Here is a 19,554-nt window from a genome sequence, read left to right as displayed (position 1 = left end):
TACTCCCTTAGCTGGCTTGTCCATCTTCTTAACACTGCAAAGTAACTACAGTGACTCCCATCTTGGCCTCCCCATGATCGTCTTTCTGCTCCCCATCTGTGCCACTAGTGTACCAAGTGCCCTCCCCTGACTTAGGCAGGTTGGTCTTGCCATCCTGAGGTTTGGTTTGGGTCCCCCTTGCCTTGGTAATCACTTTGCATGCCCCAATCATCCCTATGGTTATGGTGAACTCCTCCACCTATGTCATGGCCACTCCTTGCAAACTTGGGCTCCATTGAGCTACCTATGTTGCTCTCCCCCAACTTCTTTGCCTCGGCCTTGGCAGTGGCTAGATCTTGCATGCCCCTGCATTGCAACTCAATCTTTGCCCACGATTGGAGTCTATCCATGAAGTTGAACAACTCCTTGTCATCCATGTCAGGTATCTCAAGCATGAGTGTGGAGAACTCCCGTACATAGTCCCTAATCGACCTAGTATGCTTCAACTTCCTCAAATTGCACCACGCCAAGTACTGTACATTCTTTGAATAGAATTGGCATTTCATGCCCCGCTTGAACTTATCCTAAGTGTCAATGTGACACTACCCCTTCTCCATGTCTGCACATGCCACCTCCACCATAAGGCAGTTGTGTCGGTTAAGTACCTAGTGGCAACACGTACCTTGGCTTGCTCATCCCTTATGTACATGGCTTCAAAGTACTGCTCCATGTGCCATAGGAAGTTGTCCAATGTCCACGCATCCCTGACACCATTGAAGTGAGGTGGCTTAGGTGCCCTTACCTTTGGCATGTCCCGTAGAGTCCCCACCTCATCCTATGCTAACAGCTTCTTATAGAGCACCACGTCTGCCTTCAGCTTGTCCACATTAGCTTGGACCTTGACCAGGCTTCCCATCATCTTGGCTTCCAGCCTTTCCCACTTCTTGTCTTCCACATTCCAAGCAAGATCTATGACCTCTCCCATGTTTACCTTGAGCTCCACCAGCCTACCCTCCAGGCCATCAACTCGACTACCCATGTCTGTGAACTTGTCTTGCATGTCTCCCACGGCAAGCTCCAACCTCACCATCCTAGCCTCCAATGCAGCAATGAAGTCCCTTGATGCTTCCCTTGTTTCCTTTGAGTGGCCCTTCTCCCACTTGTGTGTCTTGTTATTGTCGAGTTTGTCCAACATTATGTCCACACACAAGCTCCCACGCACTCCTAGCAAAGTTGCTCTGATACCACTTATCATGACCTAACTACTCCCATTGACTAAAGTTGTGTGGCACTCACTTGGTACTCCAAGCAAGTCAGCCAAACTGCACGCCCAAGACCCTTCTTGCTAAGTTGCTTAATTGCTAAGGACATACACCAAGACATACAAGAGCACACTAAGTATTAAGTATTATAAGAAGAGATTGTATTGCACTAAAAGAAAGCTTACAACTCAAAAAATGCTCTTACAACTTGGATGCTTTTTACAGTTTGGAAGCCTCTTGCAAATGAAGGAGGGGACCCACCCCTATTTATACACTACCCCCTCCAAGAATCCTATAGAACTATGTACAATTGGCATTATCTAGAAGCACATGTAGAATATTTTACCTTCTACACTCTTCTAGGGAATGCCTTTTCCATAAGATCCAAGAAAACTCTAGAGGAAGTTTGGATTGCTCTCAACCCCTCTAGGTTGTTCCACACAAACCCGAATTATTTTACAAAGTTGTAGAAAGATCCACCAGCATTTAACCCCTTCTAGACACATGGAGAACACTTCAGAACACCCCATAACACCCCATAACACTCCATAACACTCCACAAACATGTAAAATTGGCTATAAACCTCAAGAAACATCTAGAAAACCTCTAGCCAAGCACCCTATTGTGTCATTCCATGACACTTTGTTCTTACATACCTTCTAGGGAGTGCTCTTGTACTGTTTTCTAGTGGGGACCCATTGGTCTACAGAGCTACCAATGGTTGAGTTAGGGGTTTGCCAAGCAAAGAGTTTTGGGCTATTTAGGTGGGTTTGGTTAGCATTCCCCCCATGCCCTTCTCCTACTAAGGATTGTGGTGTGTATCAATGTTAACTCTTTTGACCAGATGAGCAAATGCCATCTCAAAAGTCTCCTTGTTTGCTTTCAACTATGTATCAATCTTCAATTCAGTCATGTGTCACTTCTCCAAATTATCCACGTGTGCTGAACTTGAGTCATGACCACATCATATGCCAAGTTCTGTTGTACATGAACTCTTTTCAAAGCAATGATGGTCTAAAGCCATTCCCAAATATTGGATTTATTAATCCATTGAATGAATGGGTGTAGCACTATACGTAGCTTCAACAATTGGCCCAAATAAAAAGGTGCGAATTCAGGCATGCCAAAGAGTCCGAATCTCCTACACTCGAAGTTTTTGGGCGGGGTGTACTTCCAATAACAAATTAACATGTCTTCTGTTCAGAGTGTGGACACCCACACGCAAGGAGTGGGATTAAACGATGAAACTTCCATTGGATTAATATTTTACTTTTTAGGGGTTCACAGTAAGGGCAACTTTTCGCCCTAAAAACCAATAAAAGATAATATTTTTATAAAATAATAGAAAAAAGTTACTTTTTTTTTTAATATCAAGGAAGGACAATGACACTGTTCATTATCTTCCCCTACGTCTAGCCGGTTTCAGCTCTCTGTCACCACCCTCGTCAGATTTCTAGATATTGAGGTCAACTGCTCATGGAATCCTATAACCTCCAACTCAAAGTGGTCTCCTGCAGACATCTGAAGTCCTTCAATTTCTTCCAGAAGCTTTCCATCTATGCTGTCATCTCCATCGTCAACGATGAATCATGGCAAAATCAATCACTTCGGCTGTAGAGGCAGAAAACACCAATAAATAGAAATGGAGACAAAAACCCCAAATGGAATCATGAGACGAAATTCGATCTCAAACATATCTCCTTTCTTGATTGCGATAACGTCTTTATCGAATTTGATTTGCACTGCAACGGTATCATCTTCGGATATAAGAGCATCGAAGAAGTTTGTGTCCCGTTCAAACATCTCGTGGATGAGCTTGATGAATCCATTTGGTTCGTTACTTATTAGGTTCGGTCTATTTATGGAAAACCAAATGGAGTTTTGAAGTACTCTTATAAATTGAATGATAAAGGGAAGAAGTATCCGGAAAGCAAGAATGAGAACGGTGGCTTTCCAGTGCCATCATTGAGGCTCACTATCCATCACCTTACATCAATAACCTCGCATCGGCAATTCATTATCTGTACCCGAACATAAATTTTGTACCACCGCCGACAATCGGAATTCATTATCAGACCCTAGTGGAGGTTTTGTTGGGTAGAAACCAAGTTTATCCACAAACTATTTCTCTCCCAAATAACCAAACTTGTAGATATTCAGCTAGCACAATCACAAGCAAGATATCAACCAAAAACAATCATAAGCCAAGCAAAGAGAGACACACGATATTTAACGTGGAAAACCCCTCCAATGTGAAGGGTAAAAACCATGGGGCCAAGGAGACCCAACCAAAATATCTACTAATAACTTGAGGTAACAATTATAGCAACTCAAACACCACAATATACTCACAAACTTAGAGCAAATACAGATTCTCAAACATATACACAAGAATAACAAAAGCAGTGAAAAAAACAGTTAGAAAATCTCACAAACGTGGCTACTGTTCAGGCCACAAACTTCCAGTGCTCCAAATCAGATCTCCACCGTTCAGATAGTAGGTCCACGAGTTCCGAAGAAGCCCACCAAATTTCAGCCAAATCGGACCACAGATGACCCTTGATCAGAATGTTTGATGAAGACTAACGCAAGCTGTTTTCTTTTCCCAATCAGCTGCGAGTTACTTCTGTTCGACCTCAAATAACCGACGATTCCGAATATCGATCAAAGATCCAACCGTTCATAATGCGGAACATTGAGTCGACCATCTACTATCCAAGTTTCAGATCAATCGGACGGTGGGTCGGAAAGTTTCGACCGTTTTATGAACTCTGTGCATTGAAAATCTGCAGCACAGTTTTTTTGATTTCTCTCTTTTTGCTCTCTATTTTCAACACACTCAAAGATCAGATATAACCCTAGTTTTGAAGACAAAAACAATGGGCTGAAGGAATATGGGTTGTAACATGGGTCAATGTCTCATAATGGGCTGGACCCAACAATTCTCCCCCTCCAGCCCATGAGAGAAGGGAGACACTTCAAAAAGCAACTATCCAAATTTAAGGCTGACTGCTCGGGCACACAGTTCAAGCATCTCTTGAGGCACCACTTTTGTCATCATGTTAGCAGCATTTTTGTCAGTGTGAATCTTGTCAAGTTCAATCAACTTGGAGTTCAAAACATCTCGAATCGAATGATACCTTACATCAATATGCTTCGATCTGTTATGAAATGTTGGATTCTTACCAAGATGAATGACACTCTGACTGTCATAATGTAGTATGTACCTTTCTTGAGTGAATCCAAGTTCTTACATGAATTTCTTCATCCAAAGAAGCTCTTTACAAGCTTTGGTAATAGCAATAAACTCTGCCTCGGTGGTGGATAATGCAATACAATTTTGCAATCTAGATTTCCACGCCACAGCTCCCCCTGCAAAAGTAATCAAATAGCCTGATGTAGATTTCCTTGAGTCCAAATCTCTAGTCATGTCTAAATCTATATAACTAACAAGCACAGGTTTTTCAGATCCAAAACAAAGCTTTAAACCGCTAGTACCACGGAGATATCTCAAAATCCATTTCACAGCATTCCAATGCTCTCTACCTGGATTAGCTAGAAATCTACTAACCACACCAACTGCATGAGCCAAATCTGGCCTCGTGCAAACCATAGCATACATTAAGCTTCCAACTGTAGATGCATAAGGAACACTTTGCATGCCTCTCTTTTCTTCACCACTAGAGGAAGACTATCCATTACATAACTTAAAGTGTGCAAAAAGAGGCGTACGTACTGCTTTAGCATTTTCCATGTGAAAACGCTGAAGTAAATTTTCAATGTACTTTTCCTGAGACAGCCACAACTTTTTAGCTTTCCTGTCACGTGAAATTCTCATGCCAAGAATCTGTTTCGTAGGCCCTAAGTCTTTCATTGCAAAAGACTTGCTCAATTCATGCTTTAACTTGTCAATTCTGGAAGCACTGTGACCAACAATGAGCATATCATCAACATACAACAATAAAATAATGAAATCATTATAAGAGAATTTCTGAACAAATACACAATGGTCAGAAGTAATCTTCCTGTAGCCTTGTTGAATCATGACTGACTCGAACTTCCTGTACCATTTTCTAGGAGTTAGTTTGAGATCATACAAGCTCTTCTTCAACTTACAAACAAAATTCTCATTTCTTTTAATTACAAAACCCTTAGTCTGCCCCATATAAATTTCTTCCTCCAAGTCACCATGGAGAAATGTCGTCTTCACATCATTCTGCTCAACTTCCCAATCAAGACTTGTAGCTAAACTCAACACAGTACTGATAGATGACATTTTCACAACAGGTGAGAAAATTTCTTCAAAATCAATACCTTTCTTTTGACTGAAGCCCTTGACAACCAATCTAGCTTTGAATCATGGTTGTGAATTGTTTTCCTCTGTCCTCAACCTTTAAACCCATCGATTATTTAAAGCTTGTTTGCCCTTAGGCAACTCTACCAATTCAAAGGTGTTGTTGTCATACAAAGACTTCATCTCATCTTTCATAGCATTGAGCCACTCATTTTTGTTGTCACTTTCAATAGCTTCATCATAACATTCAGGTTCCCCACAATCAGTCAAAAGAACATATTGGTCAGAAGGATACTTGGTGGAAGGTTTTCGGTCTCTAGTAGACATCCGAAGTGAAACATCAGATGGAATAGTAGAAGCCTGATGTTGTTCAACTGCATCATCATCTAAGGAAACATCAAAATCCTCTATACTATGTTGATCATTAGCTTCCACATCATTCTCAACCACATCTGGTACATGTGTCAAAGGAGCTGGGTCAACATTAGTCAAATCACCACTACTCTGAGAATTACTTGCATTCTCTGCCTTATCGATGTCTTCAATGGTATGGTCCTCCATGAAGACCACATCTCTGCTTCTAACGAGTTTCTTTTCAACTGGATCATAACACCTGTAGCCAAACTCATGTTGACCATACCCAATAAAGATGCACTATCTTGCTTTGATATCTAACTTAGACCTCTCATCTTTCGGCACATGTACAAAAGCCTTGCATCCAAATACATGCAAGTGATTATAAGAAACATTCTTCCCATACCAAACTCTGCTAGAAACATCACCTGCAAAGCAACAGTAGGGGACAAATTAATAACATGCGCAACCGTGAGTAATGCCTCACCCCAAAATGATCCGGGTAATTTTGCCTCTGAAAATAAGCATCTGACTCTTTCCACTAGTGTTCTGTTCATCCTTTCTACAAGACCATTCAGCGGAGTAGTCTTAGGAGGTGTTTTCTGATGTCTAATGCCCTACTGTCTGCAATACACATCAAATGGACCACAATATTCACCACCATTATCAGTGCAAATGCGTTTAAGTTTCATTCCTGTTTCTCGTTCAACTGAAGCCTAAAAAACTTTAAACACATCAAGCACCTGATCTTTGGATTTCAAAACATAAACCCAAAGTTTTTTTGAATGGTCATCAATAAAAGTAACAAAATAAAGTGCACCACCATGTGTCTTTACCTTTAATGGACCACAAACATCTAAGTGTACTAATTCAAGAAACCTTCTTTTCCTGGATGGAGGATGATTCTTGAAAGAAACCCTTTTTTGTTTCCCCGCCAAGCAGTGAACACATCTTTTCAGCGTCGCACCTTTCAAACCCGACAAAACATTTTTCTTGGCCAAACAGTCAAAGCCCTTTTTCACTTATGTGACTAAGCCTCTTGTGCCATAATTCTAATAAGCTGTCACCATTAACTGCATTCACAGAATTTGCAAAGATAGAAACATTCATCAAATATAAGTTAGAAACTTTGTTACCTCGGGCCACAACCAGATTTCCTTTATTGAGTTTCCATTCTCCATTGCCAAAGAAGTTACAGTAACCATCATCATCAAGCTTTCCTATAGAAATCAAATGTAAGTGAACACTAGGAGCATGCTTAACATCATTCAGTATCAACTTTGTTTTGTCGCTGGTTTTTAAGCAAACGGTTCCAATGCCTATTACCGAAACAACTGCACCATTCCCCATCTTCAAAACCCCAAATTCTCCTGAAATATAAGATGTGAAAAAATCTTTTATTGAAGTCACATGAAATGAGGCACCACTATCAATCACCCAACTTGTCTCATGACAAGCAACATTTGTCAAGTTATCATCATAAACAAGAACAAGATCATCATCAGTGGCAATAGCAACATGATCATTATTTTCATGTTCCTTTTTCCCTTACTTATTATTAGCACTCTTATTTTCTCTTTTCCATTTGTAACAATATTTTTTTATATGTCCCATCTTTCCATAATAATGACACTCAAGATTTTAGTGTCTTGATCTTGACTTGCTTCTACTTTTAATTTTACCCCTTTCATTTTTATGTTTGCTTCTCCCCCTATTTTTTTGTGACAAGAACCTCGGACTGTGTAGATGAAGCTTGAGACATTCTTCTCATCTCCTCATTCAAAACACTACTTTTAACATATTCCAAAGTCACATTACCATCAGAGGTAGAATTAGCAAGTGAAACACGAAAAATTTCCCAAGAATTCGGTAAAGTGGCAAGCAACAAGAGACCTAAAATCTCATTATCCAATTTTATGCCCATACTTGACAATTGATCAATCACTCCTTGAAATTCATTCAAATAATCAGCCATGGAGTTTCCTTCCTTATATTTGAGCTGCATCATTTTCTTAAGCAAAAATAACTTATTATTGTCAGTCTTAGAAGCATATAAATTCTCAAGTTTATTCCACAATGATCTTGCATGTGTCTTATGTTGAATATGATTATACACATTTTCATCAACAAAATGATGAATAAATCCACATACTTGTTCATGCTCAAATGCCCATTCTTCATTACTTTTGGATTTAGGCTTTTAAGAAGAAAATACAGGCAAATGCAAACTTTTAACAAACAAAAGATCCTTCATCTTGCTCTTCCCAAATGATAAAGTGTGCCATTCAAATTTATCATTCTACTTGTGCTAATATCCATAGCTACACCAAATCAATCAACCTGGCTCTGATACCATTCTGTTGGGTAGAAACCAAGTTTATCCACAAACTATTTCTCTCCCAAATAACCAAACTTGTAGATATTCAACTAGCACAATCCCAAGTAAGATATCAACTAGAAACAATCATAAGCCAAACATAGAGAGACACACGATATTTAACATGGAAAACCCTTCCAATGTGAAAGGTAAAAACCATGGGGCCAAAGAGACCCAACCAAAATCTCCACTAATAACTTGAGGTAACAATTACAGCAACTCAAACACCACAATATGCTCACAAATTTAGAGCAAATACAAATTCTCAAACATATACACAAGAATACCAAAAACTGTAAAAATAACAGTCTGAAAATCTCACAAACGTGGCTACTGTTCAGGCCACAAAATTGCTACGAGCTACTTTCTTTTCCCGACCAGCTGCGAGTTGTTTCTGTTCGACCTCAAATAAACAACGATTCAGATCTCCGATCAAAGATCTAACCGTTCAGAATGAAGAACAATAAGTCTCCACCTGCTGTCTAAGTTTCAGCTCGATCGGACGATGGATCAAAATGTTCTGGCCGTTTGATGAATACTGCGCACTGAAAATCTACAACACAGTTTTTCTGATTTCTCTCTTTTTACTCTCTGTTTTCAACACACTGCATAGATCAGATATAACCCTAGCTTTGAAGACAAAAACAATGGGCCAAAGGAATATGGGCTGTAACATGTGTCAATGTCTCATAATTGACTAGACCCAACAGTTTTATTACCGGGTCCTAGCTCCACTCCTGCCACCTTCTCCGATTGCGCAAGCGGCATATTATCCTCTTCCGCTGCTGACGTTGATGGTATATCCAATGCCACCAGAGTGGAACAGATTGGGATCAGGTTAAGGTGGGTACCACTACCAGGTGGCTGTGGGAGGACAGTCAGGGGCAGACTTTACTGACACGTGGGGAGAGTATTTACGAGACAATGGAGAAAATATAAGGAAGTTTTGGAATGAAACTCTAGACAATGGAGACAATGGAGAAAACAAGAGTAAAAGTGAATAAAAAAGGAGTGGTAACCGATTCTGGACTCCAAACAATGGAACCCTCCTTCAAGTTGATATTGAAATATTCAAGTTCGGGATGAAGAAAAACCTGTGACTTGGTTATTTGAATCTTGCTCTTGACCAAAGGTGGAAGAAGAAAACTCGGTTTGAACTGAAACTAGAATAAAACTCAGATTTGTTTTGAATGAAACCTCCAAATCCCGCTCTTAATCTAGAATAAAACTCGCAAATGAGTGTTTTTATATAGATTTTTCGCCCTTCGCTGAAGCTTGAAGGAGGTCTTCTTCTGATCGTTAATGGCTGAAGCTCGAAGAAAGGGTTTCGACATTTGGAACAAATGTGAACAAAAAGAAGTGTTACTGACACTGAACTCCAAACAAGGAACTGACACTGAACACAATGACGTGTTCATTTGTTATTAGAAATGAACCCCGCCCACATATTTCGAGTGTAGGAGATCCGGACTCCCAAAGGCAGTGATTCTTGGTTTCAACCATGCACCAAAACCGTGTGTCATTTGCAAAAGTGAACTCTCTGGAAGGGCTTTCAAGAGTTGCTTTTAGATTTGAGGTGGGAGTCAAACAGCTCGTAAGCTGTCTGGTTATTAAAAGCCCATAAAGCCCAAAATAGCAGTCTTTTAGGCAGAAACAGGGCTTTCAACTGTTGTTGCTTCTTAGTGGCATCTCCAAATCCGGTCAGTGAAAGCAGTTCAAAGAAGCTTCAGCCCTCTCAAACAGGCACCTAATCCGACCACTTTAGCGGTAAAATCAGTGGCACTTGGCTCTTAGATGAGATCAGGATGTGGTATTATGGAGACCCAATTGATACTTGTTACTACAAAACTTAACTGATTTTAATAAGGTGGAGTCATGATGTTTTGGTAAGGGATCAAAATCTAATAAACATGGATTAGAGGGGCCAATATTTAATAAACATGGATGGTAGAGGCCAAAATATAAGTCAAATATAAATAGGATTATGGGAATTTTAAGTCCTAAAGGGGCCATCTGGCCCATGTCTCCCCTGGCAACACCCTTAATTGATCCAGTGGATGACTCAAACCATATTCATCAACTGCTATTGGGTATGATTGCTACCTTATGATTGAATTGGATTGGTGTTACAGAGTTGTGTGAGTGAGATTTTTCTTAAATAGGACATAATATTTACAATTTTCAAAGCATACGTCATGCAGGAAAATGCTGTCGCCATAGGCATCATTTGCATCACGTAATCCAAGTTTTTCTATCGACAATTAGAAATTATACTCACTTATATAAGCTTGTAATATATTATTATCCATGGGATCATTTAATCTTGGTCATACTTTATTTTATATATTTCAAGCAAGGGTTCAACCATGATATCGGAAAAACTTGTAACCAGTCAACTCAGTATCATAACAAAAATTTTTGATCAATCAAAACTTTCCGTGAATTTTGATGAAAAAACACTTGATTGGTTATCACTTTCGTGATGCCAGTCGATTGGTTAATAAATTCTTTTGGCATCATGTAGTTTGCAGCATCATAGTGATCAAAGCCCAGGTGGTAGTTATCAAAGCTCACTGGGGGTTTCAGATCATTTTAAAATAACAGGGTTGAATGTGATTCACTGTATATATGAAAATTTCACTGTTTCTCTTCCCTGCGGGAATGGGAATCCCACTATATATCACGATAATCATCTTATCAAATGGGGAAGAATATGAATAGATTCTCGTAACAAAAGGGAAGAAGGAAATTCCACAAGAAAGAAAGCTTTAATATTACAGTACTGTGCTGTTTCACCTCATCTTACAACAATACAATTGATGGGAATTTTGAATTTTTAATGTCAACACAGCCCTCTCTAAATCGCCAGAGACCAAGCCGGGCTGCCAAAGCAAATGCGGTAGTGTTAACATCCCATACCCGTTTGGCCTCGTTGGAGACAATCCTACCTGTTACAGAGATGAATTCAAGTTGTTCTGCAATACAGCCACTTACCCTCCGCAATTGATAATGTACAGAAGTCGGTTCAATGACATGTTGGTTCTTAACATATCGCTAAAAGGCCAACTGACGTTCTCCATGTTTGCAGCGGTAAAATGTTACAAGGAGAAGAATGTAGGCCCAGCAGAATACACTATACGGACCCTACTGCCAAATGCGTACAGATTCTCCAGCTCCCTGAACAAGTTTACGGCCATTGGTTGTAACACACAAGGTGTCATGTCTGATTACATTCAAAAGAACAACTTCCACATTGGGTGCATTTCATTCTGTCCTTATGGCACGGAGTTGACGAATGTATCTTGTGATGGCATTGGATGCTGCCAGACCGTGATACCAAAGGATCTCAGTTCATTTCTGCTATCGCTTCGCAGTTTTAGTAACGAATATAGTACAGCCTATACTCAGAATATCAGCAAATGCAGCATTGCCTTTCTGTTCGACCAAAACTGGTTTCTTTCAAATGCATCCAATATATGGAATTTGAGTAATCAAGTGGATTACCTTGGAAATGTTGGGTTTAGAACTCCAATAATACTTGATTGGGCAATTCGAAACAAGACCTGTGAGGAAGCCCAGAGTGTACCGTCTGATTATGCATGCGGGAACAACACTGATTGCACCAACTCCATTAATGGCCCTGGATACCTTTGCAATTGTAAGAAAGGCTTTCTCGGCAATCCTTACCTCTCTGATGGGTGCCAAGGTAACTATCTTAAATTTTATTTTTATAGTTTCTTCTTTTAGACTGAAGCAATTAATTTATTATTATACTATATGCCACACATAAATTCTTTCCTTTGCTCCAAACCCATTCCAAACAAAAAGAAGAGGCCCACTTAGGTTTGAATAAATTTCAGTAAATGGATTAAAATTTAATTTTAAAAGCCACTTCGCTTGGTTCATTTAAAATATTAAAAGTTTATTAATATAAAAATAATTTCTTTAAAAGCTATCAAAAAATAATACAAATTTATCTCACAATACATAACCCAAAAATAATATTTTGGCTGGACTTAGACATGCTCTCCCCAAATGGAAATGTCTTAAAGGCAAGCCCATGCATTTAAGATATTAGTTAATAAATATAAATTATTAATAAAAATCAACATCCGGTTAAATTCAATTTATAAAATAATAATAAAATAGTAATTCTTAATACAAATTTATTAGACAATACATAATTAAACTGAAAAATAATGCTTGGAGATGGATTCAATTTGACTTAGCCCGATTAGAACTGTCATAAGTCTCCTACCTTAATTTCGCTTAACAAGGCCTATGGTCCCAATTAATTTGACGCAAACGTGAAGGAATCATGTGGCCAACCCAAACCATCATGTAAATGTACAATCCTACTTCCCATTAATCTTCAATTATTCTTCTGCTTCCCAATCCATAACATTTTTCGTTTCTTTGTCCCATCTTCCTATTATCTAAACATGCTTCCTTTGAGAGTCTTGATCTGTTGTATCCGACATGGTTTTCTAATCACGGTTGGACTGTTCGGCTTGGGAACTGTCCAGGCAGCCGATTCCGTTTTACTCTAAATTCAGTGCTGACCAAAATCTGTTGAATAACTGTTGGTCAGAATGGTTCCGTTTTTCAGGTCGTTTTTTAAAACCAAAGTATCCAATGAATTGTGGCGGCAGCTTTCCTCACTATAAAATTTGGATAGGTGGAGCTTGCATGTGGCTTCATTCCTGAAGGTTCACATCTACTGCAACCGTGATTACATCACTCTCTTGCTACTTGACAATGAAACATAAGCACATCGATCAGTCATGGAAATTAAAAAGGGATTTTTGGACTGCAATCCCCCTCAGAAATCTAATTTGCAACCCCCTCCTAGCCCCTATAAATCACATCCTGCCTGTGAATTTGACATCAATCCACGGACAGGATTCAGTCCACCCCTAGTCTACTAGTAGCTCCACCTAGGGGTGGATTGAATGGTAAAAAGCCCAATTAAAAAACAGTTCATATAATCTTATGAATTTATTCTCATCACTGACCTGTCTATATTGATTAGGGGATCACAAAGGAATACTGTGACCATACCCACTGTGAATTGGAACCACACATTTCTATTATGAATTGAGAGATGTATAGCTACAATTCGACCAATAGAGAGTGGGTAGAAAAAGTGAGTAGAAAGTCTGGGCTGGAATACCTTATGCCATCCCAAGACCTAATTATGCATGTATAAATCACATGGTTAGTATCATGTTTCTGGCTGACCTCTTGTGCCAAGTTATTCTATGCAAGGCACTTAGAGGTTTGTGGTACCAATAGCTACTTTTATTTAAAACGTCATTAATATTTTGCTTGGTTGAGACTGTTTTCATTAAATAAAAAGGAATGTTTTTATTAGAAACATAAATCAGGGGTTGTCAAGAAACATCATCAACAATTTGATGTTTCTTGTTTTGCGAGGCAAAGTCTGAATGTCCTGATTGATGTGGCACTGGCATGGTGCTAATCTGAATTAAAAAAAAAAAAAAAAAAAAAACACCAGTCAGAATTATGAATAACAATATGTATGGGATTAAAGAATGGGTTCTCAGTCTACTGAGACCTATAAGGTAATACAATTAGACTTAGAGTAGAATACATTGAAGATAATTAAGTTGAGAAGGTGGTTAGGATAAAACAGAGATAAAGCCCATATAGAGCCCAGTTTGTTTGGCACGTCTCGGACATTTCATTATCACTTACATGCCCCCCTCAAGTTGAACTAGTCCACCATGGGAGTTCGCATGGACCTAGCATCAGCAAGATCGGCTTTCTTTAACAGAACAACTATGCACTCACAAGGAGGTGGGCATGCTTGACACTTGAACACCAAGGAAGAAATGGAGATCCACCAAGTCCTTGATGGCAAAGCTAAGCTCTTATATATATATAGAGAGAGAGAGAGGAGATGACGGACCGGAAGGCAGAGGCACAACTCCCAGTGATGATAATGTCATTGACGTTGATCAAGACGTAAATGATGGCACTAGCTGAAGTCTAAAGGAAGAGAGATGGATCACATGTGCAGCCACGGAATCCCAGTTGCAAGAGACAAGAATATAGCCAATAGAACTAGGCCCATTAGGCCTATTTGAGCCCATACAACCCTTCATGTAATTTGCAAACAAAGTTGGGCTTGGAGGGGTCCACAAAATTGGGCAGTTACGCGATATAGATCTCCTCACAAAGAAACTCATGGAGAAACACATTGTGAATGTCCAATTGTTTGATGGGCCAATGATTACAGACAACAAGAGAGAGTACCATTCTTATTGTGATGGGTTTAACTACTAAGCTGAAAGTCGTAGTATAGTTAAGCCCATAAGCTTGAGTGAACTCTTTGGTCACTAAATGGGCCTTGTAATGAGCGAAAGATTCATCAAAATTCTTCTTTAATTTAAAAATCCACTTCCACCCAACAATATTAACCTGTGGAAGTGGTGAAACAAGTGATCACATGGAATTCTGGACGAATACATTGTATTCACATTGCATGGCCTAACGACACTCTGGGAACTTGGATGCAAGGGAGTAACTAGTGGGCTTGGTGGTGGCAGCATCGACAAGAAGAGCTTCAGGCATGGCATGGCATAATGAGTTGCTAAATTGTCTAAAATGTGAGGCAGGTACCGTAGGCATGGTTTTCAAAATCGGACCGGGCCGGAAAAATCAGGAATCGGCCACCTGACCAGTTCCGTTTTCCCTTAAACCCGCTTTTCCCCCTAAAACCATTGATTTTGGTCAGTAAACTGCTGAATCGGATGGTTAATCGTCGAACGGTTTTAATCATTTTCTAATTTTTTTAATTTTTTTTTTTATTTTTATTATCAGAACAGGCTAACTGTTCGGGTCGAACGGTCAGACCATTTGAACCGGTAACCGGACCCCTGACTGGTTTGGTCACCGGTTCGTTTTTAAAAACCATGACTGTAGGTGCTCATCGTACAATATCAGCAAGTCGGAGAAACCTCTGTGGTGGTGAGTGTGTGATCAGAATCATTAGTAGATGCATGTAAGACGGGCTCAAATGGGCCTGGGTGCAATAAGAGCAGAGACTTCAGAAGTAGGTGCATGTGCATTTAAGATGGGCTTAGATGGACCTGGGTGCAATCTAAAGAACCAAGAGAAGTTACAACATGACTGGTGTTGGGCCTAATGGCAATAGGGTGCAAAAGTTGAATTGGCGCCCCATTAGTGGAGGGGCCCATCGAAGGAGGTGCAGATCACTAGGGACCTGGAAAAATGGCACAGAGATGTATGTGGGTAAACTTGTAGCAACTAGTGGAACAGAGACTTCAACATACGAAGAACTTTGTATCATCAAACCTATTATTACGAGAGACAATTACCTTACTAGCAGATGGTAAAAAGCACATGTAGCCTTTGTAAAATGCACTATAACCAAGAAAACAAAACAACCAGTCCATAATTGAAATTTATTCTTATTGTAGGGCCATAATAACGGGTAGCAATAGGGATGGCAACGGGGCGGGTATGGGCGGGGCACGCACTCCCCGTCCCCGCGGACCCGTTCCCGAAATCAAGGTGAAGATTCAATCTCATCCCTGGCCCTGTCGGGGACGGGGAATCTCCGACATGTATCCGCCCTGTCCAAAAGACAATTTTAATAGATGCATCAGGACACATTTTAGATATGTATAAATATGTTAAAAAATTCAAAAAAATTATAAATTTTATATGATTGTAAATAAATCATTTAAATGTAAAAAACCATAATTTAACTTTTATATAAAATGTGATATATCGATACATAATTAGTAGCCATTGAAAAATGATGGAATAACCACAATGTGAAAAAAACAAACATAACTAATATACATCAATTTTCAAATAACCGATATAATTATCTTAATATTTATTAATATATAAATTTTAATAATTAATTTCAGCATTTATTAGTAAGCACCACTAAGAAAAGAAAAACAATTGACTTAAAACTAAAAGTGCATGTAATTTCACCAAACAAATTGGATTTGTTTAGTGGTGAAATTATGTGCATTAAAATCTGGTGACTAGTGTTTGAGGCTTACTATTGTTAATGTTTGTAGTTTTTACACTAACAAAACGAAATTAACGAGAGAGAGAAAGAGAGAGTCATTAATTTATAGAATTAATGAGAGATTTGTAATTAGGCACTAAAATTCAAATTTAAATTTAAATTTACCTTAAATATATGAGTAATTAACTAATTAATGAAGAAGTTAAACTTAAATAGATAAGTAATAAAAGACATTAATGAGAGAGATTCGGTATTAAATATAGATTATTTGAACAAAAGTCGGTTTGTATCGGCGTATTTCGGGATTGTATCGACCGATACAAATTCGAAACGGTCCCATACGAGCACGTATCGACTGATACAGATCCGAAACGACCCGATACGAGACCGTATCAGCCGATACATACGAAAAGCTACGGAACACATGAATTTTACATGTTGCGTATATCGGTTTCTTATGAACTTGATATCATCTCTACAATGTGTCGATCGATCGATGCTTACGCTCAACTATCTCACAGAGCAAACGTATGCATACCGTTTCGCTTGTATTGGTACTGTGTTTTTTTTTATAGTTAGTTTAGAAAATTGTGATTAATAAATTTATTTAACAATATTTATCTCAGATTTTATGTCTCATTAAAATAAGAGTTTTCTTCTCTGACTTCTGACATTTTAGGATTTGATGTAAAATCTATAGCACATATAATATTATAGCTAATGTTTTGTTTATTCTCATTCTTTTGCTAGACATAAATGAGTGTGAAGATCCAAGTAATAATCTTTGTGTAGGCGTTTGCACTAATACAATTGGATCCTACCATTGCTCTTGTCCCAAAGGTCGTTATGGTGATGGTAGGAAAGATGGCCAAGGTTGCAAGAGTAAAGTTTTCCCTATAATCAAGGTCATAGCAGGTACCTGTTCTTTGTCCTAAAGTCTTTTAAATACATTTTGCTCAATCAATCACATTAGTTGTGGGCCTTTGCATGACAAAACAAAGGAAAATTTTTTCGTGAATGTTATAGGGCCCATTCCTGACTATGTCATGTTATACACCTTTATAGGTAGTCGGGGGTTTCATTGGGTGGCTTTATAGTTCTTTGGGCGTTTCTGGGCCTGGGTTCTGTGTTATAGGGCCCATTCCTTTGTGATGTTTTTGTTTTTAAATAAATTTCATATCTTAACTTTTCAAAAAGAAAATTTTCTTTCTGTAAGCATGTTGAAAGCAACTTTCTCCCTTCTCTAGTTGCATCATGCATGCTACACCTTAACACATATTGTGAGGATAGCAACATATAAAATTATATTTTTGTAAACCATAAGATGTAACGTTTATGGTAGTATAATGGTCTTTTATATTATTAATTGGTATCTATTTCTCATTTATATCATATTGACATGTATTTTGGAAATATAAAAAATATTAATATGGGTTCTCATATTTGCATGTAATAAGGGACAGGCGTATATTGGACCCTCTAACAATCACCATATATGACTCCTTTCTCTCCTATCGCAATTCTTTTATCCAATAATCAACATATATTTTATGCAGGTATAAGCTTTGGCATCTTGGTTTTACTCCTTTGCATTTCTTGGTTATATTTCCTTACAAGGAAGAGAAAACACATGAGATTAAAAGAGAAATTTTTTGAGAGAAATGGTGGCTTGCTTTTACAACAGCAGTTATCTTCAATGGGAGGTTCAAATCTCTTAAAGATCTTTTCATCTAAAGAGCTAAAGTTGGCAACCAATAATTATAATCAAGAATGCATCATAGGTCGAGGTGGGCAAGGCACAGTATACAAAGGTGTTTTACCTAATCATCAAGTTGTTGCCATTAAAATGTCTAGAATAATGGATGAGAGCCGGATTGAGCAATTTATAAATGAAGTTATCATTCTTACTCAAATTAACCATCGAAACGTGGTAAAGCTTTTGGGTTGTTGTTTAGAGACTAAGGTGCCTTTATTAGTTTATGAATATGTCTCCAATGGAACCCTTTTTCATCATATTCATAAAAAGAATGGCATCTTTCTTTCATGGAAAGCCCGACTAAGGATTGCAACAGAAATTGCTAGTACACTTGCTCATCTACATTCTGCAGTTTCTATACCAATCATCCACAGAGATATCAAATCCACAAATGTGCTATTAGATGAAAATTGTACAGCAAAAGTTTCTGACTTTGGACTTTCGAAGCTACTTCCTATGGATCGAACTCAAATAACCACATTGGTTCAAGGGACCTTGGGTTATTTGGACCCTGAGTATTTCCACACAGGTCAATTAACAGAGAAGAGTGATGTTTACAGCTTTGGAGTAGTTCTTGTTGAGCTCTTAACAGGAGAAACACCTCTTTCTTTTGAAAGATCACAAGAACAACGAAATCTTTCTGCATACTTCATTTCATCAATGATGGAGAACCGTCTCTTTCAACTAATTGAAAGTCAGCTTTTGACAGAGGACAATATTGAAGATCTTCTTGTAGTTGCTGAGCTTGCTAAAAGATGCCTCAATGTAAATGGTGAAGAAAGGCCCTTTATGAAAAATGTTGCATCGGAGCTACAAGGATTGAGGTTAGAAAAGCACCCATGGGTTCAACCAATAGAAGAAGAAAGTATGAGCTTATTATCTAAACCCATGGAACGCTATCATGTACCACTAAGACAACGTGTTGGCGATACATCTATTCAATCTTCTTTGGAAAAAGAAATGATATTGTCGATGAGTTTCCCTCGCTGAGTTGACCTAAGGAATTCCATAGGTTTAATCCTATATGGTATTTGTAAATAATGTGTTCCTATGTTTGTTGAATTCAAAAGAAAATTCTATATTTATGGAGAAATAACAAAATCTGAGCAGTCTTCCTTGCACATAATCGGAGTTCCTTTTTTTCTCTTCTGATTTGCAGCTGTTGTGTAAGCATTTTATTAGCTCAGCTCGTTTTGATAATGGTTATGTTCCAAACATATCCATTGGCATACAACCCCAAATTGCAAAGTCATATATATTAATTACCCACGTAGAGCTCTAAACTCTAGTTCTGATACAGCCTCGTATATAAATGGCGATCTTTGGAAGCTGAAAATAGATTTTGAATTGAAGAACTTCCTACCAACAACACACTCTCCTATGGTTCTCAACACTTCCGAGGCCTCTTTGAGTGTTTCTCTTAGTAGTAGTCCCCAACAAACCCAACACTGCAAAGAAGGTTGCTTCCTAAATGACCAAAATATCACAATATAAAA

At 38.5% G+C, this 19,554-nt stretch overlaps 1 protein-coding gene across 6 annotated transcripts in view; it reads left to right on the top strand.

Annotated features, from left to right (window-relative positions):
• Positions 1 to 19,174, top strand: part of LOC148791522 (wall-associated receptor kinase 5-like) — a 33,653-nt gene extending 14,479 nt beyond the window's left edge. For 3 of the 6 annotated variants that reach the window (XM_088888101.1, XM_088888106.1, XM_088888105.1), the window contains 3 exons: positions 11,119 to 11,973; positions 17,053 to 17,217; positions 17,859 to 19,174. In XM_088888101.1, coding sequence (XP_088744227.1) covers positions 11,119 to 11,973; positions 17,053 to 17,217; positions 17,859 to 19,048 — 2,210 coding nt within the window. In that variant the 3' untranslated portion in view covers positions 19,049 to 19,174. The remainder of the gene's footprint in view (positions 1 to 11,118; positions 11,974 to 17,052; positions 17,218 to 17,858) is intronic. The other 3 variants (XM_088888104.1, XM_088888102.1, XM_088888103.1) reach the window with 3 other exon arrangements.
• Positions 19,175 to 19,554: the final 380 nt, after the last annotated feature.

This window comes from Nelumbo nucifera, chromosome 5, assembly GCF_055504915.1.
Source record: "Nelumbo nucifera cultivar China Antique chromosome 5, China Antique-T2T, whole genome shotgun sequence".
NCBI classification, from domain to species: domain Eukaryota; kingdom Viridiplantae; phylum Streptophyta; class Magnoliopsida; order Proteales; family Nelumbonaceae; genus Nelumbo; species Nelumbo nucifera.
This window is presented reverse-complemented; position numbering and strand designations above follow the sequence as displayed.